Genomic DNA, 22,714 nt, shown 5'->3' on the forward strand with positions numbered 1-22,714 from the left:
TTTTTCTACTTAGGATGACCAGATTTTTCTTTGCATTCATCTTTGCCTTCCAAAAGCCCAGAATTTCCTTAAGGCCCAGTTCCATGAAGGCTTCTGTGATCAACACTACCTTTGTCTTCTGCACCAATCAAAATTGCCTCTTTTTGTTTTTCGAGTTGTGCTTTTTTTAGTAGCACTTACTACTTGCATTGTGTTTCAGCTATTTGTACATGTCTTGGCCCTCCTACAAGATCATAGCCCCCTTGAGGGCAGAGATCATACTCATTTTTATTTCCCTAACAAAACTAGCTTGTTGTCTTGGTCACGGTGAATGCTCAGTGAATGTTGCTGAATTGATTGGAATCTTAAATTATTTAAAAAACACGAAAAACAGAGACATTGGCAATTATTCTTTTTTTTTTATATTTCATCACTTATTGAAGCAAAAATATGAAACAAATTGTACTAATACATTTAGTTCATGGCTCCATGAGTTAAATAGTGTAGTATACTTCAGTTGCTTTGTTGAATTTCCTATGCAGCATTCGTCTGATGGAGGTAAAATCTATCCAGTTTGGAGATATGTTTGCTGATGAATTGACTGTTCAACCAATTCGATAAAAGTTAGTAATCTGGATGAAATAAGCAGTCCAGAGATGATCCATATATCTTATTGAGCTTCTGAACTCAAGAGAGATATTGGTTTTGTGACTCCAAGAAAGCAGTGTTAAATACTGGTTAGGACCACTAGCTTTGGTCTTCAAGTTAAAGCTCCACTACTTATTAGCAAGGTGAAGGATATGTTCATTGAATTTTCTACTTAAATGGGGATAATAGTGCCTGCCACAATAAGATTCTTTTTTTAAAAGGCTTTTTTTTTTCTTTTAAGATTTATTTATTGGGGCAGGTGCTGTGGCTCAATAGGCTAATCCTCCGCCTGTGGTGCTGGCATCCCATATGGGCACCGACCGGGTTCTAGTCCCGGTTCTCCTCTTCCAGTTCAGCTCTCCGCTGTGGCCTGGGAGGGCAGTGGAGGATGGCCCAAGTGCTTGGGCCCCTGCACCCGCGTGGGAGACAAGGAAGAGGCACCTGTCTCCTGGCTTTGGATAGGCGCAGTTCCGGCTGTAGAGGCCATTTGGGGGGTGAACCAACGGAAGGAAGACCTTTCTCTCCGTTTCTCTCTCATTGTCTAACTCTGTCTGTCAAATAAAAAAGAAAAGATTTATTTATTTACTTGAAAGTCATAGTTACACGGAGGGAGGGGCAGAGAGAGAGAAAGGTCTTCCATCCGCTGGTTCACTCCCCAGTTGGCCGCAATGGCGGAGCTGCAACAGTCCAAAGCCAGGAGTCAGGAGCTTCTTCCAGGTCTCCCACGAGGGTGCTGGGGCCCAAGGACTTGGTCTGTCTTCTACTGCTTTCCCAGACCATACCAGACAGCTGGATTGGAAGTAGAGCAGCTGGGACTCGAACTGGCGCCCATATGGGATGCTGTCACTACAGGTGGTGGCTTTACCTGCTACGCCACAGCACTAGTCCCTCACAATAGGATTCTTATTTGGAATAACTGATTGAAGCACTTAGAACAATCTGGTTATATAACACATGTTTGGATATTAGTGTTTTTTTAATTTTTTAACTTTTTATTTTAGCTGGTATATTTGCACTGATTGGGAGAGAATCATTATTTTCCTGTTGTTTATGCCCTGAATGATTTCCTTGTTAGAACAGTTCAACTGCAAATCGGTGTTGGTTGATCCTCCTTTTAGAGGAATGTAAAATTTGTCATCTACCACACTAGCAGTTGACCTGGACTTTCACATAAGATAGTTTTAGATCTGTTAAAGTTGTATGTCTTAAACTTTGGCAGGTAAACACTTTACCTAGAGAACTTACTAAAGCACAGATTTTTGCACCAGTGTCCCTCACTTCCTGCCTCTGTTCTCATTGATGGGTTTGAAGAGAGGATTCAAAGTTTATGTTTTTATGAGGATTCCAGGTGGTGCTGGTGAGGAGGGCTTTTCTTTTCTTCCTTTTAAAAAAGATTTATTTTATTTATTTGAAAGACAGAGTTACAGAGAGAGGTAGAGACAGAGAGAGAGGTCTTCCATCCACTGGTTCACTCCCCAGATGGCCGCAATGGCCAGAGCTGCGCTGATTCGAAGCCAGGCGCTTCTTGTGGGTCTCCCATGTGGGTGCAGGGGCCCAAAGACTTGGGCCATCTTCTACTGCTTTCCCAGGCCATAGCAGAGAGCTAGATCGGAAGAGGAGCAGCTGGGACTAGAAACGGCACCCTCATGGGATGCCATCACTTCAGGCCAGGGCGTTAACCCGCTGTGCCATAGCGCCGGCCCCTAGGAGGGCTCCTCTAGACATGTGGCAGCCACTGCTACATGCGGCTCCTGAAATGAGATGTGCTTTAAGTGTAAATGGACATGGGATTTTGGAGTTTTAATATAAAATCCTATGGAAAATATCTCAGTATTTTAAAAATATTGATTACATGTTAAAATGTTAACATTTTGGAAATATTAAATATATTAGGCTGCATTGTTATACAGTGGGTAACGCTTTTGCCTACAACACTGACATCCCATGTGGGCACTGGTTTGTGTCCCAACCGTTCCACCTCTAATCCAGCTCCCTGCCAATGCCTTGGGAGTAGCAGTGGAAGATGGCCCTATTATTTGGGCCCCTGCCACTCACCTGGGAGCTCCTGGCTCTTAGCTTCAGCCTGACCCAGTCTCAGCTGTTGCAGGAGTGAACCAGCGGATGAAGATCTCTCTCTCTCTGAAACTCTGACTTTCAAATAAATAAATAATCTTTTTTTTTTTTAAAACAAATTAAGGGCTTGCCTCCCCCCCCCCCCCCCTCTGATTTTTATTTATTTGGGAGGCAGAGAGAAAGATCATCCATCCTCTGGCTCACTCCCCAGGTGGTCACAATGGCTGAGCTTGGCTGATCTGAAGCCAGGAGTAAGGGGCTTCTTCCAGATCTCTCACATGGCTGCAGGGGCCCTAGCACTTGGGCCATCTTCCACTGCCTTCCCAGGCCATAGACAGAAAATTGGATCAGAAGAGTAGCAGCTGGGATATGAACCAGTGTTCATATGGGATGCTGATGCTGCAGGTGTAGGCTTAGCCTACTATTACCACAGCACAGGCCCCAATAAATAAGTCTTTTAAAAAGTTAAGTATATCATAATTGTTTTCTGTTTCTTTTTACTACTTAACTGGCTACTAGAAAATGTAAAATTACATCTATGACTTGCTTTTATAGCATACATTTTTTAAAAAAAGATATATTTATTTATTTGAATGATAGAGTTATTTATTTGAGAGTTAGAGAGATAGAAAGGTCTTCCATCTGCTGGTTCACTCCCCGAACGTCTGCAATGGCCCCAGCTGAGCTGATCTGAAGCCAGGAGCTTCCTTCAGGTCTCCCACATGGTTGCAGGGGCTAAAGCCCTTGGGCCATTTTCTACTGCTTTCCCAGGCCATATCAGAGAGCTGGATTGGAAGAGGAGCAGCCAGGACACGAACCAGCGCCCATAGGTTATACTGATGCTGCAGGCAGAGGCTTAGTCTATTAAACCACAGTGCCAGCTCCCAGCATACATTACATTTCAGCTAGAGAGAGAAACTACTACCTTTAAATATTTTTTTTTTTGAGAGTCAGAGAAAGAGAGAGCAAGAATTCTTTCATCTACTTTTTTGCTCCCCAAATGCCTCAAAAGCCAGGGCTGAGCCAGGTTGAAGCCAGGAGCCCATAGCTCCATCTGGGTATCTCATGGGTTACAGGGATCCAAGTAGTTGAGCTATCACCTGCTGTCTCCCAGGATGCACATTAGCAAGAAGCTGGAATCTGGAGGACAGCCAGAACTTGAACCAGAGCACTAGATACAGAATATGGACGTCCAAAGTGGCCTGTTAACTGGAGGCCAAATGCCTACCCCATTTTTAAAACAGATAGACAGTTATGCTCAGAATCTTGGGCAGGCAAGGGTATTTAATCAGGATTTAAGAACTTTGGGTTTTATGTACTCCTAATCCTAATTTCCTCTTGTTTTCTGTTTGTGAAACAATGAGGAACAGTTTTCTTTATGAATAAATTGATTTAAGTGAAAGTGATTTGAATTATAAGTAAGAATTTGAATAGTATATGGAAGTCAGGCAGAAACATGAAGGTGAAGGTGAATGATTAAAGTATAGGAGTAACTTGTGCTTGGCTTTGGCAGCACATACACTAAAATAATAGAGAAGATAAGCATTTTTCTGTGAGTTGAGGTACTTACACAGAATATAAAAAAAATTACTGTATATGAGTGAAATTGACATATTTTGATTTGACTATAGCCCTAGTCTCTATTCCTGCTGAATAGTGGTCTTTTTACTTTATTTTGTTGAACTATTTATTTAATGGAATATTAAGCTTTTGATTATAAAATAAATTAAAAATATATTCTCTCAGAAAGGAAGGAAGGGAAATACCATTATATTCTTGGAATCGTATCTATGGACTACATTAAATTTGTTATCTTTATATTAATAAAGAATGTACATAAAAATTACAGGAGTGAGGTTGGCATTGTGGCATAGTGGAGACCGCTGCTTTTGACACTCCTGGCATCCCATATGGGCACTGGTTTGAGTCCTGGCTGCTTCACTTCTGTTCCAGTTCCCTGCTAATAGCCTGGGAAAAGCTGGAAGATGGCCCCAGTGTTTGCTTCCTGGCCACCCTCGTGGGAGACCGGATGAACTGGCCCCTAGATTTGGCCTGGTCCAGTGCTGGCTGTTGCCCCCATTTGGGGAGTAAACCAGCGGATGGAAGATTTCTCTCTCTCCTTCTCCTCTCCCTCTGTATTTCTGACTTTCAAATAAATAAATAAAATCTTAAGAATGAAGTATTTTGTCCTCCAATTATATTACTGTCAATGTTTTACTATGTGAAATGTGTATTCAAGTACATTAACTTCTCCTTGCCAGGTTTCCATGGATCTTAATAGTGCCAGCACTGTTGTTCTTCAGGTCTTAACACAGGCCACCAGTCAGGATACTGCTGTGTTAAAACCAGCTGAGGAGCAGTTGAAACAGTGGGAGACACAGCCAGGTTTCTATTCAGTGTTGCTGGTAAGTTGTTCTATAATAAGTTTAATTTTTAATAAAATAAGACATTTTAATTTTTAAAAAAGTGGTTTTATTTGTGGTTGACTTTAATGAAATTCATACAAATGTCTGGCTAGCACTACCACTTTCATTTTCATATAAATTAATATCCCTAAATTAAGGGCTAGCCTTTTCAGGATGTTTAAAATATTTGCTGGTAGAAGTTTAAATAATCTAGCAGGTTATTTGTGGTATCTGCTCAGAGGGCAACATTGACAATTTTCAGTTTTAGCACTTGAATGTTGACATCAGAACTACAGGTAGAGGCCGGCGCCGCGGCTCACTAGGCTAATCCTCCGCCTTGCGGCGCCGGCACACCGGGTTCTAGTCCCGGTCGGGGCACCGATCCTGTCCCGGTTGCCCCTCTTCCAGGCCAACTCTCTGCTGTGGCCAGGGAGTGCAGTGGAGGATGGCCCAAGTGCTTGGGCCCTGCACCCCATGGGAGACCAGGAGAAGCACCTGGCTCCTGCCATCGGATCGGCGCGTTGCGCCGGCTGCAGCGCGCCTACCGCAGCGGCCATTGGAGGGTGAACCAATGGCAAAGGAAGACCTTTCTCTCTGTCTCTCTCTCACTGTCCACTCTGCCTGTCAAAAAATTAAAAAAAAAAAACAAAAAAAAAACTACAGGTAGTACCCTCGAATATTTTATCTTCAGCCTACTCTGATTAGTTTATGTTGCCAGAAATGTTTGGATCTGTGCATGACAGTGTCAGAGTGAAGTATAGCATGCTTAGTGTATTTCACTTAAGAATGTTTTAATTTTTCAATTAATTTCATTTTCTTGACACATCTGATCTTTTCCTGGGTGTTATGGGAAATAGTATAATAATAATGTCTGCTTTAACAAAACTTTTATTGGAGTTTCAATTTTTTGGTTAATCAACATTATTTTTTTAGTGCTGGAGTGAAAGAAGCCTTTAATTTGAAGATTTAATTGTTTGAAAGGCACAATTACAGAGAGAAAGGGAAAGACATAGATCTTCAATCCACTGATTTATTCTCCAAATGACCACAATGGTCAAGGCCGGGCCAGGCCGAAGCTGGGAGCCTGGGACTCTACCAGGGTCTCCCACTGCTTTTCCAGGCACATCAGTAGAGGACTGAATCAGAAATGAAGCAGATGGGACTGAAACTGGCGCCCATATGGGATGTCTGCATTGCGGGTAGCGACTTAATCCCATGAGCCATAATCCCGGCCTGAAAGAAGTCTTTTTGTGTTGAGGGCCTTTCCTATTCTTCTGAAAAATTGATTAATGTTTGAGTTTTAGTTTCTGGTCAGGGCAATGAGCCTGCCAGTTGGATCAGAAACTAAGCTAGTGTTTGTGACTGGGTGACAAATTCAGAACAAAATTGTTTATTGTATTTTTTTTTTAAAGATTTACTTATTTATTTGAAAGTGAGTTACACAGAGAAAGAAGGAAAGGCAGATTTAGAGAGAGAGAGAGAGAGAGAGAGAGCGGGGGGGAGGGTCTTCCAACCTCTGATTCACTCCCAAGTTGTCTGCAATGGCAGGAGCTGTGCTGATTCAAAGCCAGGAACCAGGAGCTTCTTTCAGGTCTCCCACTGGGTGCCGGGGCCCAAGGACTTGGGCCATCTTCTACTGCTTTCCCAGGCCATAGCGGAGAGCTGGATTGGAAGTGGAGCAGCCGGGACTCGAACCAGCACCCATATGGGATGCTGGCATGGCAGGCAATGGCTTTACCCACTACGCCACAGTGCCGGCCCCATGTTTACTGTATTTTGTAATACAAAATAACCTATAGCAGTTGCCATGTATATAACACACACACACACACACACATAGTGTTTTTGGCTAAAAAGTGATTTGTTAAATTTAAGAAGATGCTGGTTATGACTGCAAGGAAATTAAATGTTTAGAAATTAAATGTTTAGAATCATGCACATAAATAATTTTAAAAAAAGAAATCAAAGAGATACGGACAGCCTACACAAGTGCCTGTCATGGGTAGGGATGGGTCAGGCTGGAACCTAAAGTCATAAACTCTGTCTGTGTTTCCTGCATGGGTGGTAGGGATCCAAGTTTGAGCCATCACCTGCTGCTCCTCAGCGTATGCGTTAGCAGGAAGCTGAACTCAGAAGTGGATCTGAGACTTGAATGCAGGGACTCCAGTAGGGGATGCAGGCTTCTCAAGTGACTTCTTAACCACCAGGCCAAAACCTACCCCTGCATCTAATTTATTTTAGCCCTAGCTGTCCATTTTAATCTGGAGACTCCTAAATTTGTATACCCAATCTCAGGTTTCTGTTGCAGTCCTGTTGCTATGTGCAGTTCTTATGGAGTATTTGGGTTGACAGCTGCATCGTGGCTTGGTTTCTCTAGTGTACTGAGGCAGACTGAGTGAGAGACCCACCAGCTTCCTCCGTATTCCTATTCATTCACTGATTTGCTCAGCAGATATTTAGGAGGTTTCTGCAAGGGCAGACTCCAGTTTAGTGCTGAAAGTAGACTTGTATCAAAGTTGAATGTGACTAATGGTAAAAGAAGTGCATTATTTTTTTTACAATGGAGACCCAGAAAAGGGGGCTCTGACTCAGTTGCCAGGAGTCTTAAGGAATAAGTGGAAGATACACAACTCTTGATGTAATCGTTTTTTGTGTATATACATGCTTATCTCAAAATGAGATTTTGTTATACTTAACCTGGTTTTTTTTTTAATTTTTTTTTATTTTTGACAGCCAGAGTGGACAGTGAGAGAGAGAGAGAGAGAGAGAGAGAAAGGTCTTCCTTTTTGCCGTTGGTTGACCCTCCAATGGCCACCGCGGTAGGCGCCCTGCGGCCAGCACACCACGCTGATCCGATGGCAGGAGCCAGGTGCTTCTCCTGGTCTCCCATGGGGTGCAGGGCCCAAGCACTTGGGCCATCCTCCACTGCACTCCCTGGCCACAGCAGAGAGCTGGCCTGGAAGAGGGGCAACCGGGACAGGATCGGTGCCCCGACCGGGACTAGAATCCGGTGTGCCGGCGCCGCAAGGCAGAGGATTAGCCTATTGAGCTGCGGCGCTGGCCTTACTTAACCTGTTTTTAATACTTAACATGTAAATATTTTTCCATACCCGGGAACATATTTCCCACCTAGGGTTCTTTTTTTTGTTAATTATCTTTGAGGATTTGAGTTGTTTCCAGTCTGAGCTTTAGTGCAGTTTCAGGCAGTATTTACTGAGTACCTAACACATTCCTATGTTTGTCATGAGCGTCAGATTTTCTAGGTAAGATTTTTTACAAATAAATAAAACACATTCTCATTATTTATAATGTTTTAAATTATATTAGTTTTACTCTTGTTTTCATTCTCCTGTACATTTAAGCTTGACAGTAGGATTGTTTCCATGTTTGGACTGAAATTTTTAAAGGTATGAAACAAAAGTAATTTTCCCCTTGATTATTAAGATTTTTGCAATTTAGATTGTACAGTTATTTTTATGGTATCTTACTGTGCAAGATGGGGGCTATGTGGAATACTGTTACTGTTTGAAGTAACAGTGAATAGGTTTGAGTAATGGTCAGTTCTGAGTTGAAATTATTCATATTCCATCTGCTTTTTTAAAGATTTATTTTGATTTATTTGAAAGACAGAGTTACAGAGGTAGAGACAGAGAGAGGGGTCTTCTATCTGCTGGTTCACTCCCCAGCTGGCTGCAACGGCTGGAGCTGAGCTGAGCTGAGCTGAAGCTAGGAGCTAGAAGCTTCCTACAGATCTCCCACGTGGGTGCAGAGACCCAAAGATTTGGGCCATCCTCTGCTGCTTTCCCAGGTGCATTAGCTGGGAGCTGGATCAGAAGTGGAGCAGCTGGGACCCGAGCTGGTGCCCATAAGGGATGCCAGCACTGCAGGCCAGGCCTTTAACACACGGTGCCACTGTGCTGTGTCCCATCTGGTTTTATATCACCTAAAAATGTTCTGCTGGCCGGCGCCGCGGCTCAATAGGCTAATCCTCCGCCTTGTGGCGCCGGCACACCGGGTTCTAGTCCCGGTCGGGGCACCGATCCTGTCCCGGTTGCCCCTCTTCCAGGCCAGCTCTCTGCTGTGGCCAGGGAGTGCAGTGGAGGATGGCCCAAGTGCTTGGGTCCTGCACCCCATGGGAGACCAGGAGAAGCACCTGCCTCCTGCCATCGGATTGGCGCAGTGCACCGGCCGCAGGGCGCCTACCGCAGCGGCCATTGGAGGGTGAACCAACGGCAAAAGGAAGACCTTTCTCTCTCTCTCTCTCTCTCTGTCCACTCTGCCTGTCAAAAAAAAAAAAAAAAATGTTCTGCTGTCAAACTTGTTTGTAAGCATATTTGTTTTGATAAAGATAATAGTGTTTGTAAGGGGTCTATAAGAAATTCATGTAAAAGGGGTTATTATGAAACAACTATGTGTGATGTCAAAATTTTTAAATCAAAATAAACAGCTTTTAATTCAATTTTTACATGAACTTTTTGAAGACCTTTGTATTTTATAGCATGTGTTAACCTAGGGGTTCTACTTCCTTAAACATCTTTGTGTACCCCGTGGTGTGTCTGCTTTTTAAATTTATAGTATGGGACCAAGCATTGTAGCATGGCAGGTTAAGCTGCTGCTTGCAGCCTCAGCATCCCAGATGGGTGCCGTTTTGAGTCCCAGCTGCTCCACCTCTGATTCAACTCCCTGGTAATGTGCTTGGGAAGGCAGTGGAAGATGGCCCAAGTGCTTGGGCCCCTGCACCCATGTGGGAGACCAGGAAGAAGTTCCTGGCTCCTGGCTTCAACCTGGCCAAGCCCTGGCTGTTGTAGCCAGTTGGGGAGTTAACTAGTGGATGGAAGACCTCTCTCTTCCTCTCTAACTCTGCCTTTCGAATAAATAAAACCAACTTTAAAAAAATACAAATTTATGGTGTGTTTATTTGTTTTGTATATTGATAAAGATGATTTTCATTTGAAATGAAGTCAAGTTTGCTTGTTTCCAAGTTTACTTTTTGACTGGAGAAATTTAGAGAAATAACTAAAAGTAGGATAGTGTAATGAATCTCTCTCCCATTGTCCATTACAGCACAGCTTAAACAATTAATAGACTACTGAGCAGGTACGCTTTCTTATTTGAATTGTAGAACTATATACATAATTTAGAAAATAAGAATGTGACATATTAGTAAAATTTAAAGAAAAACATTTAACTAAAATATCTATACATGCTTTTTTATAGGTAAGTACTAATTATACTTTTACTGTGTTTTGATTCTAATACTATATATTTTATTTACAGCATATTTTTACAAACCACACTCTGGATATAAATGTTAGGTGGCTTGCTGTTCTATATTTTAAACATGGAATTGATCGCTATTGGAGACGTGTAGCACCTCAGTAAGTTCTTTTGTGCCTCCCCCCCCACCTCACCCAGTGTAACCCTTTTGAAATGCAATATGTAAATGCACCTGTTAATATAAAAGAATATGTTACTGCTTACTTTGGCAGCACATACTTGCATTTCTTGAAACAATACAGGGAAAATGCCGTAGTATGGTGCCTGTGCAAGGATGACATAGAATTTTGTGGGGAATCTGCACAGCATTTGATGTTTAGAAGAAAAACAAAATAAAAAAAAATATAGTTAATTACCAATCAATAGCTGTATTATTTTTCTCTGTGGTGTGTATGTGTGTGTGTGTGTGTGTGTATGTGTATGTATATGTCTTTTGTTGGCCTGTTGGAAGGGTCTTGATGAGTGAATGAGTAATATTGAAATAGAAGGCCTTTTTTCCTTCAGTTTAGAACAAGTATATGGTTAATATTTTAAAAAAAGCCATGGAAAAGGAAATCCCAGGTCATTTGTGAATGAGCTTGGTTATAATTCCTGAGCCTTCTGCATTCATGCCTCTTTGGTGGAGTAGTTTGTATACATTTGTAATCTCACTAGATTTGGTTGTAACTGCTCTGCAGTTATTAGCTACCAAAAGAGATATATATAAATATATACATGTTGTGCAATTTTCTCATAGTATAATAATAGTTAATTACATGTTATATAATTGATGACAGGGTAGATAAGATCCTGGAATTTGAATAGTGAACTTTGCCAGAGAAGTAACATAATCTTTGTTCTCCAGAAGATGGCACTATGGTTCTGTGAGTTCTTACATTCATAAAGCTTCAAAAAAAAAAAAAAAAAATCTTGTGAGAGTACTGTACAGTGCTTGTAAAACATGTCCTTGATTAATAGTGGAAACAACTAGCATATTTCAAAGCTACATTTAGGATACTATAGTACAAAGCAAGCCCTTCTCATTTTATTTGTAGAATTATTGATAATTTTGGCAGAAATGAAGTAGTTAGTGATGAGAAATTGTACATTATTGAATTGTAAGAAATTGTCCAGCAGTACAAATTTTCCACTGCTCTGTTCAATTCCATGTTTCTTAAAATTCATTTCATTTTACTAATTACATGAAAAATATAGTTATAAATGATTTTTGAAGGAAGAGTAAATTATTATTAAGGGAAATCTGGATTAAGTTCCTGGCTCCTGGCTTTAACTTTTCCCAAGCCTCAGCAGTTGTGGGCTCTTCAAATACTCCAAAAATAGTTATTATTTTTATTAAATGTTTTAAATTATACTTTTTAAAAAAGATTTATTTATTTATTTGAAAGTCAGAGTTACATAGAGAAGGAGAGGCAGAGAGAGAGAGAGAGGTCTTCCATCCACTGGTTCACTCCCCAAATGGCTGCAGTGGCTGGAGCTGGGTCATTCCGAAGCCGAGAGCCAGGGGCTGGGAGTCAGGAGCTTCTTCCGGGTTTCCCATGTGGGTGCAGGGTCCCAAGGACTTGAGCCATCTTCTACTGCTTTCCCAGGCCATAGCAGAGAGCTGGATTGGAAGTGGTGCAGCTAGGACCCAAACCAGCACTGCAGGCTGTGGCTTTACCTGTGCTACACTACAGCGCCGGCCCCAGATTATACTTTTAAATAAAGAGTTATAAGATGGAATATAGTTTAAATTTGAATAATTAATGGATAAATCATCGTATTAGGTAGTTAAATATCAGATATTGAGCTTTCTCTTTTAGTATATATGGAGTTAAAAGCTGGAAAGAAGGTGAATGTACTTAGAAAGGAAGTATGGATGGCAGGTTACTAATGGAATTTATGTTTGAGATACTTAAAAATCTTCTTGGTCCTTAAATTTTAACTTATATAGTTCCTGCTTTTACCATTGTTTTCATAGGATGTGAATTAGCTAACTTAAGCTTATGTCATTATTATGTAAGATGCAATTTAACTGTGTCCTAAATAATTAGATTCTGTATAGTTTCTCCTTGAAATGGATTTGTCTAATGATAACATGCATAAAATCAAAGGTAGAATGTCAACTTGCTAAATTGCGAAAGGCATGCGTTTTCTTTAGGTTAGTGACTTGTTTCTTTAACATGTATATATTTATATATATCTCTTGGTAGCTAATTGTTATTTTTTTTTAAAATACACCTGCTTTTCTCCTTTTGTTTCTTTTTTTTTTTTCCCTGAAAGAAATCTTTTATTTAATGAGTACAGATTTCATAAGTACAGCTTTAGGAATATAGTGATTCTTACCACCATATTTACCCTCTCACCCCCACTCCTACCCCACCTCCTCCTTCCTCTCCTGTTCCCAATCTCATTCTCCATTAAGATTCATTTTCAATTAACTTTTTTCACAGAAGACTGACTCGATACTAAGTAAAGATTTCAACAATTTGTACACAAAGACACACACACACAAATTGTTTAGCAACAACTTTTATAGTTAATTCTCATAATACAACTAATTGAGGACAGAGGTCCTGCATGGAAAGTGCACAGTGACTCCTGTTGTTAATTTAACAATTAACACTTTATGTATGATGTCAGTGATCACCTGAGGCTCTTTTGAATTTACAGTCTCTGTCAGTATTTATATAAGGCCATAAGCAAGGTGGAAGTTCTCTCCTCTCTTCAGTGAAAAGTACATCCTTATTTTTTTTTTTTTAAGATTTCTTTCTTTCTTTCTTTCTTTCTTTCTTTCTTTCTTTCTTTCTTTCTTTCTTTCTTTCTTTCTTTCTTTTTCTTTCTTTCTTCCTTCCTTCCTTCCTTCCTTCCTTCCTTCCTTCCTTCCTTCCTTCCTTCTTTCTTTCTTTCTTTCTTTCTTATTATTTTTTTTTGACAGGCAGAGTGCATAGTGAGGAAGAGAGATAAAGAGAAAGGTCTTCCTTTTTGCCGTTGGTTCACCCTCCAATGGCCGCTGTGGCCGGCGCATCGTGCTGATCCGAAGCCAGGAGCCAGCCAGAAGGAAGACCTTTCTCTCTGTCTCTCTCTCTCTCACTGTCTAACTCTGCCTGTCCGAAAAAAAAAAAAAAAAAAAAAAAAAAAAAAGGCATTCTGGTCTAGCTGAAAAGCAATTCGAGCATTTCAGGCATGGAAAGCCGAGACACTGTGGGAAAAAAAATTTCCTTCATGAAGGATCTCTGTTAGTGAGACCCCAGTGGAATGAAGTGGCCATCAAAGAAGGACGTACTTGGGGCCAGTGTCATAGCATAGTGGGTTAAACCGCTGCCTGCAGTGCTGGCATCCCATATGGATGGTGGTTTGAGACCCACTGCTCTATCTCTGATCCAGCTCTTTGCTATGGTCTGGAAAAGCAGTAGAAGATGGCCCAAGTCCTTGGGACCCTGCACCCACGTGGGAGACCCAGAAGAAGCTTCTGGCTCCTGGCTTCGGATTGGCCCAGCTCCAGCTATTGTGGCCAATTGGGGAGTAAAACAGCAGTTGGAAGACCCCCCCTCCCCTCTCTCTGCCTCTCCTTCTCTCTCTTTGTAACTCTTTCAAATAAATAAATCTTGGCCGGCGCCGTGGCTTAACAGGCTAATCCTCTGCCTTGCGGCGCCGGCACACCGGGTTCTAGTCCCGGTCGGGGCGCTCGATTCTGTCCCAGTTGCCCCTCTTCCAGGCCAGCTCTCTGCTGTGGCCCGGGAGTGCAGTGGAGGATGGCCCAAGTTCTTGGGCCCTGCACCCCATGGGAGACTAGGAGAAGCACCTGGCTCCTGCTTTCGGATCAGCGCGGTGCGCCGGCCACAGCACGCTGGTTGCGGCAGCCATTGGATTGTGAACCAACGGCAAAGGAAGACCTTTCTCTCTGTTTCTCTCTCTCATTGTCCACTCTGCCTGTCCAAAAAAAAAAAGGTCTTCCTTTCGTTGGTTCACCCCCCAAATAGCCGCTATGGCTGGCATGCTGTGCCGATCCGAAGCCAGGAGCCAGGTGCTTCTTCCTGGTCTCCCTTGCAGGTGCAGGGACCCAAGCACTTGGGCCATCCTCCACTGCCTTCCCAGGCCACAGCAGAGAGCTGGATTGGAAGAGGAGCAACCGGGACAGAATCTGGTGCCCCGACTGGGACTAGAACCCAGGGTACTGGTGCCACAGGTGGAGGATTAGCCAAGTGAGCCAGGCACCGGCCAGAGTGCTATTTAAAGTGATCGTCATTCTATGAGTTGGCTGTGTGGATTGCTTCCCATCTTGGAACATTCTCTCCTTTTTAATTCTATTTATTCTTATTACCAGATACTTGATCTTATTTATATGATCCATTTAATACTTAATCCTATCTATATAATCACTTTAACGCTTAATACGATCATTTTAACACTGAAGATGGCATTTTACCACCCAAGTTAATGGGATTTGGGGTCCCATAGCAAGTTTTTAAACTGTACCCTTAGAAGTAAGTCTGTAGGAAAAATGTATGCAGAACTATGCAGCTTTACAGTTTCAAAGTTCCTCCTCCCCCCCTTTTCCCACTCTTATTTTTTACTGAGATCTATTTTCAATTGACTTTTTTTTTTTTTTTTACATGTATTTAACTCTCTGTTGAGTAAAGAGGTCAACAAAACTGTTGCTCGACAGTCAAGACAAGGGCTGTTCAAGTCACTGCTTCTCAAAGTGTCAATTTCACTTCTACAAATTTCATTTTAGGTGCTCTATTCATTCTTGCAGATCAGGGAGAGCATATGGTATTTGTCCCTTTGGGACTGGCTTATTTCACTAAGTATGATGTTTTCCAGGTTTATCTATTTTGTTGCAAATGGTTGGCCCCATGTATCTTCTTTTTTTTTTTTTTATTTTTTTTTATTTTTGACAGGCAGAGTGGACAGTGAGAGAGAGACAGAGAGAAAGGTCTTCCTTTTGCCGTTGGTTCACCCTCCAATGGCCGCCGCGGTAGGCGCGCTGCGGCCGGCGCACCGCGCTGTTCCGATGGCAGGAGCCAGGTGCTTCTCCTGGTCTCCCATGGGGTGCAGGGCCCAAGGACTTGGGCCATCCTCCACTGCACTCCCTGGCCACAGCAGAGAGCTGGCCTGGAAGAGGGGCAACCGGGACAGGATCGGTGCCCCGACCGGGACTAGAACCCGGTGTGCCGGCGCCGCAAGGCGGAGGCCCATGTATCTTCTATTTCTTTCTTTAATGTTTTGTAATTCTCATTGTAGAGGTCCTTGGTTAAATTTATTCAAAGGAATTTGATTTTTTTGTAGCTATTGTGAGTGGATTGATCTTAGAAGTTCTTTCTCAGCCATGGCATTGTCTGTGTGTACGGAGGCTGTTGATTTTTGTGTGTTGATTTTGTATCCTGCTACTTTACCAAACTCTTCTATGAATTCCAATAGTCTCTTGGTGAAGTCTTTTGGATGCCCTTTGCATAGAATCATGTCTTCTGCAAATAGGGATAGTTTGACTTCCTCTTTCCCAGTTTGAATCCCATTGATTTCTTTTTTTTTCCCTAGTGGCTTCAGTTAAAACATCCAGGACTATATTGAATAGCTGTGGTCAGTGTGGCCATCCTTGTCTGGGTCTGGATCTCAGAGGGAATGCTTCCAGCTTTTCCCCATTCAATAGGATGCTGGCTGTGGGATTGGCATAAATTACCTTGATTGTGTTGAGGAATGTTCCTTTTATATTCAATTTGCTTAGAGTTTTCATCATTAAAAGATGTTGTATTTTATTAAATGCTTTCTCTGCATCTATTGAGATAATCATATGGTTTTTGTTCCGTTTGTTAATGTGATTTATCACACTGACTGATTTGCGAATTTTGAACCATCCCTGCATACCAGGGATAAATCCCACTTGATCTGTGTGGGTGATTTTTCTGATACGTTGTTGGATTTGATTGTCCAGAATTTTGTTGAGGATTTTTGCATCTATGTTCTGTAGTTCCCTTTCTCAGTTGCATCCTTTTCAGTTTTAGGAATTAAGGTGGTACTGGCTTCATAGAAAGAATTTGGGAGGATTCGCTCCCTTTTAATTGTTTCGAATAACTTGAGAAGAATCGGAGTTAAATGTTTATAAATGTCTTCTTTAAATGCTCCGTAGATTTCATCAGTGAAGCCATCTGGTTCTGGGCTTTTCTTTCTTGGGAGGGTCTTTATTACTGATTGAATTTCTGTCGTGGTAATTGATCTGTTTAGGTTTTCTGTATCTTCATGGCTCAATTTATATAGGTTGTATGTGTCCAGAAATCTATCTATTTCTTCTAGGTTTCCCAGTTTTTTTAGCATGTAGCTCTTTGCAGTAATTTCTGATGATTCTTTTTATTTCCATGGTGTCTTTTGTTACATTGTCTTTTTCATGTCTAATTTTATTGATTTTGGTCTTCTCTCTCCTTTTTTTGGTTAGTTGGGCCAAAAGTGTGTCAATTTTGTTTATTTTTTCAAAACACCAGTTCTTCATTTTGTTGACCTTTTGTATTGTTTTTGTTGTTTTAATTTTGTTGATTTCTTTTCTTGTTTGATTATTTATTTTCTCCTACTAGTTCTGAGTTTGGTTTGCTGTTATTTTTCTAGTTCCTTGAAATGCATTGATAGCTCATTTATTTGGTACCTTTCCAATTTCTTGATGTAGTCACCAATTCCTATAAGCTTTCCTCTTAACACTGCTTTTACTGTATCCCTTAAGTCTTGATATGTTGTATTGTCATCTTCATTTGTTTCCAGAAATTTTTTTATTTCTCTTTTGATTTCTTCAATGACCCACTGTTCATTAAGGAGCATGTTGTTTTATCTCCATGTGTTTGCATGTGTTCTAGAGATTCCTAAGTAGCTGATTGCCAGCTTCATTGCATCATGGTCTGATAGGATGCATGGTATGATTTTGATCTTTTTTGCTCTGTAGTGTCAATTAACTCTGTTGTTTCCTTGCTGATTTTCTGTCTGGTCGATCTGTCCATTGCTGAAAGTGGGGTATTGAGATCTCCTGTTACTATTGTTTTTGACTCTATGTCTCCCTTTAGATCTCTTAACATTTCTTAATTACCCAGGTGCCCTGTAATTGGGTGCATATATATTTATAATAGTTATATCTTCCTGTCGAATTGATCCCTTAAAAGTGCCCTCTATGTCTCTTTTAATAGTTTTTGTATTAAAGTCTGTTTTGTCTGGCTACACCAGCTCTTTTTTGGTTCTTTGGCATGGAATGTCTTTTTTCATCTATTCACTTTAAGTCTGTGTGCTTCTTTGTTGTTGAGATGTGTTTCTTGTTGGCCGAAAATAGATGGGTTTTGTTTTTTAATCCATTCAGCCAGTCTGTGCCTTTTAACTGGAGAGTTGATGCCATTTACATTCAAAGTGACTTGATAAGTAAGGACATGGCCCTGCCGGTTTTTCCATAAATATTCCTATTTTTTACTTTGGATTTCCTTTGTACTTTCACAGGGAGATTTCCTTCTTTTACCTTCTTTGTAGTGATGACTGCGTTTCTGTGTGCAGCAAATCCTTAAGCATCTTCTGCAAGGCTGGATGGGTAGTAACAAATTCTCAATTTCTATTTGTCATGGAAGGTCTTTATTTCACCTTTGTTCATAAGTGAGAGCTTTGCAGGGTATAGTATTCTGAGTTGACAGTTCTTTTCTCTTAAGACTTGAACTATATCTCGCCATTTTCTCCTAACCTGTAGGGTTTCTGATGAGAAGTCTGCTGTGACTCTAATTGGAGATACTCAAAGTAATCTGGTGTTTGTCTTTGCACATTTTAGAATCTTTTCTTTATGTTTTACTGTGGAGTGTTTGACTACAAATTGTCGTGGTGAAGATACTTTGTGGTCATGTGTATTAGTAGTTCTTGTGCTTCCTATATTTGGATGTCTCTTTCTTTCTCCAAATTAGGGAAGTTTTCTGTAAGTATTTCACTAAAAAGGCCTTCTAATCCATTTTCTCTCCATGACTACAGGAACTCCTAAGACCCATATGCCGGGTCGTTGGATAGTGTTCCATATATCTCCCAATACTGTTTTTTAGTTTTCTGATTTCTTTTTTTTTTTTTTTTTTTTGGTTTGACTATAAATTTCCAGCAGTTTGTATTCTTTTTTTTTTTTTGACAGGCAGAGTTAGACAGTGAGAGACACAGAGAGAAAATTCTTCCTTCCATTGGTTCACCCCTCAAAATGGCCGCTACGGCTGGCGTGCTGTGCTGATCTGAAGCCAGGAACCAGGTGCTTCTTCCTGGTCTCCCATGCGGGTGCAGGGCCCAAGCACTTGGGCCATCCTCCACTGCCTTCTCGGGCTACAGCAGAGAGCTGGACTGGAAGAGGAGCAACCGGGACAGAATCTGGCGCCCCAACTGGGACTAGAACCCAGGGTACCGGTGACGCAGGTGGAGGCTTAGCGTAGTGAGCTGCGGTGCCAGCCAGCAGTTTGTATTTTAACTTGGATATTCTTTCTTCTGCTTCACCAATTCTGTTGTTAAGGCTTTCCGCTGCATTTTTTATTTGTTCTATTGAATTCTTCATTTCCAAGACTTCATTTCAATTTTTCTTTAAGGTCTCAATTTCATGGGAGACATCTTCTTTTATGTCATGTATGATTTCATGAATTTGCTTCTGCTTATTTCTAAGTAATCCTATGATCAAATTTTTGAATTCTGTTTCTGGCATTTCTTTAATCTCTTCGTCTTCATATTCTAGTATTAAAGTGTTGTGTCCTTTTGGGGGCATCATGTTGGCTTCTTTATTCCTGTTTCTTGAATTGCTGCATTTATTTTTAGGCATTTGTGGAGACACTTTTTGGTTTGTTTATTTATTTTTTGTTGATTTCTAATATGTCTTCAGTGTTTTAAAAGATTTATTTATTTATTTGACAGGTAGAGTTTACAGAGAGAAAGAGAGAGACACACAGACACACAGACATGCACAGAGATATCTTCCATTCACTGATTCATTCCCCAGATGGCCCCAGCTGCTGGAGCTGGGTCGGTTGGAAGCCAGGAACTTCTTCTAGGTCTCCCATGTGGGTGCTGGGGCCCAAGCACTTGAGCCATTCTTAGTTGCTTTCTCAGGCGCATTAGCAGGGAGTTGGATGGAAAGTGAAGCAGCAGGTATTGAACCAGTGCCCAGATGGGGTGCTGGCATTGCAGGCAGTGTCCTTACCTGCTACCCCACAATGCCGGTCCTATATGTCTTCATATAGGTTCTAAATGTTCTGTAATCCCTCTTTACATAAAATCACCTCAGATTTCATAAAAGAATTCAATGGAAGGACAATATTTACTCACATAGATTTATTTTTTTTAACCAATTGATTTTTTTGTAGATAGCTTTTGACATCAGTAAAAATACATCAAGATATTGTATTAATTAACTTGAATTTATCTTCTTCTTATTTCTTGTGTTGTGCTTCCTATTGTTTTGTGAAGAAATTACTTACTCAGTGAGCCAATTTACAGGTAATGGAAGTAGTTCTGTGTATTTACCAAAAACAGCCAGGGATGCATGATTAAAAGACTTTATTGTTAAAATTCACAGTAGTGCTTACTTGGATTCATTATTAGGTGGCATTCTCTTACATAATAAATTTTTCTTTTTATAGTGCTCTCTCTGAGGAAGAAAAATCGACATTGCGTGCAGGGCTAATCACCAACTTCAATGAACCAATAAACCAGGTGAGTGAGAACATGAATTCTGGTTTTTCTTTCTCTTTTAACTTTTACTTCTTCCAAAAGAAGAAGTTCTAGTTCTTTTTATTTGTGATGTTTATATACATTTCTCTGTTGGTCTTTTTATTTTGAATCTAATTGTAGCCATTAAGAATTTTGGTTAGATTTCACTATGTGTGATTTAAAACTCAGAAGTCATTTTAAAGTATACTTTTATACTTTTTAGCTTTCTTAGTTTTTGAGTCAACATTTGAAAGCAAATCTTTTTATGAATTTGTGTTCTTACTGTATAGAAATCAATTTTAATGGTTTATATTGTCTGTATCTTTTTGAGTTCTTTTTTTTTTTTTAAGATTTATTTATTTATTTGAAAGAGTTACACAGGGAGAGGAGAGGCAGAGAGAGAGAGAGAGAGAGAGAGAGAGAGAGAGAGAGAGAGAGAAGGTCTTCCATTTGATGGTTCACTCCCCAATTGGCCACAATGGCTGGAGCTGTGCTGATCCAAGAAGCTTCTTCCAGGTCTCCCACGTGGGTGCAGGGGCCCAAGGACTTGGGCCATCTTCTGCTGCTTTCCCAGGCCATAGCAGAGCTGGATTGGAAGTGGAGCAGCCGGGCGTCAAACTGGTGTGCATATGGGATGCTGGTGCTTTAGGCCAGGGTGTTAACTCAATGCACCACAGCTCCGGCGGACTTGGGCCATCTTCTGCTGCTTTCCCAGGCCACAGCAGAGAGCTGCATCGGAAGTGGAGCAGCCTGGACTTGAACTGGTGCCCGTAAGGGATGCCGGAACTGCAGACAGCTGCCTTACCTGCTACGCTGAAACACCAGCCCTGGCCTCAGCGTTCTTAAAAGATGTTATTGAAATTTCCTTATTTACTTCTTCAATTTTGTGGCATTATTTTAATAGAAATTGGCAAATGTTTAACAATTTTAACTACATTTAATGCAGTCTTAAATATGAAAGCATTCCTTTTCTGTTCCCTTCATTTCCTGTGTCTATTTCTGATAATTGATTTTTTTTTCCCTTCTAGATTGCCACTCAGATTGCAGTGCTGATTGCAAAAGTTGCTAGATTAGATTGTCCTAGACAGTGGCCTGAACTGATTCCTACTCTTATCGAGTCTGTGAAAGTCCAAGATGATCTTCGACAGCACAGAGCGTTACTCACCTTCTATCATGTTACCAAGACACTGGCATCTAAACGACTGGCTGCTGACAGAAAACTGTTTTATGATGTAAGCGATTTTTCAAAAAAGATTTATTTACTTATTTGAAAGGCAGAGTGAGAGAGAGAGATGTCTTGCATCTGCTGGTTCACGCCCCAGATGGCTTCAGCGGCTGGGGTTGTGCTAGGCTGAAGCCAGGAACTAGAAACTTCATCTTGGTTTCCCACGTGGATAGCAGGGGCCCAAACACTTGGCCCATCTTCCACTGCTTCCCAGGGCATTAGCAGGGAGCTGGATTGGAAGTGGAACAGCCGGGACTAGTACACATATAGGATGCTAGCATTGTGAGCTGAGAGTTTGCCCGCTATGCCAGAAAACTCGCACCAATGTAAGTGACTTGACATAGGCAAGTTTGATTGTGCAAATTGTGCTGCTTGTATAAAGGGAATGCAGTTTTATTCCTCTGTTAATATTTTATTGTAATGTTTTGAATTCTTCCTAAATTTAAACTGTGCAGTACTGTGAGTGAAAAGATCACTTAGTTGCTGATAGGAAAGTAGGTTGATATGGGACAGTCTGAAGGCGAAGAGAGAGATTTGAGGCTGTTGAAGTAATTCTGATGAGGTGGACAATCTATTAAGCAGTGTTAAAGGGAACAATTAGGTGGGCACAGAGTTAAAATTTAGGAAGTAGAATTGACATTTGTGGGTAATTGCTGGAAGTAAGGCAGATGTACTGTTGGAATGTGGTAGCCCTTTACTAGGTGTTTTAGCACAATTTGTTTAAAAGAATTCTTTTCTCCATTCAGTTGTTTGGTGCTTTTGTATTTGACTGTTTGTGACCTTTCAAAATAGCGGTTTTTGTGTTGTTCATCCTAATGTTTTGTGCTGTACCATGTAGTACCAGAGAATCTTAAAGTATCTGTAACAGTGTTCTTGGTTTCCTTTTGTACTTTTCTAGTGGGAGTAAAGTTATATAATTATATCTTATTATGTGGTCACATGTTAGGGCTCCAGAAACGATTTTAGTTCTATTTCCAACCAAGCATGCCTGCTAGAAAGGAGGATAGCATAATTTTTTTTAAAAGATTTATTTATTTATTTGAAAGAGAGAGCCAGAGAGAGAGAGAGGGAGAGAGAGAAGGGCCTTCTATCTTCAGGTTCACTTCTCAGATAGCTACAATGGCTGGAGCTGGGCCAGGCCGAAGCCATTAGCCAGAGCTTCTTTCAGTTCTTCCATGTGGGTGCAAGGGCCTAAGCAGCTGTGCCATCTTCTGCTGGTTTGTCAAGCCACTAGCAGGGAGCAGGGTTAGAAGTGGAGCAGCTGAGACATGAACCAGCGCCCATTTGGGATGCCAATGTTGCAGGCCACTGTGTCACAACACTAGCCCTCAGCATAGTGGTTTTTTTTCAAGATTTTTATTTATTTATTTGACAGGTAGAGTTAGAGAGAGAGAGAGAGAAAGGTCTTCCTTCCATTGGTTCACTCCCCAAATGGCCACAACAGCAG

At 41.1% G+C, this 22,714-nt stretch overlaps 1 protein-coding gene across 1 annotated transcript in view; it reads left to right on the forward strand.

Annotated features, from left to right (window-relative positions):
* Positions 1–22,714, forward strand: part of IPO11 (importin 11) — a 220,202-nt gene that overhangs the window by 21,730 nt on the left and 175,758 nt on the right. The window contains exons 2-5 of the mRNA XM_062212061.1: positions 4,962–5,105; positions 10,383–10,483; positions 19,973–20,045; positions 21,071–21,274. Coding sequence (XP_062068045.1) covers positions 4,968–5,105; positions 10,383–10,483; positions 19,973–20,045; positions 21,071–21,274 — 516 coding nt within the window. The 5' untranslated portion in view covers positions 4,962–4,967. The remainder of the gene's footprint in view (positions 1–4,961; positions 5,106–10,382; positions 10,484–19,972; positions 20,046–21,070; positions 21,275–22,714) is intronic.

Source organism: Lepus europaeus, chromosome 15, assembly GCF_033115175.1.
Source record: "Lepus europaeus isolate LE1 chromosome 15, mLepTim1.pri, whole genome shotgun sequence".
NCBI classification, from domain to species: Eukaryota; Metazoa; Chordata; class Mammalia; order Lagomorpha; family Leporidae; genus Lepus; species Lepus europaeus.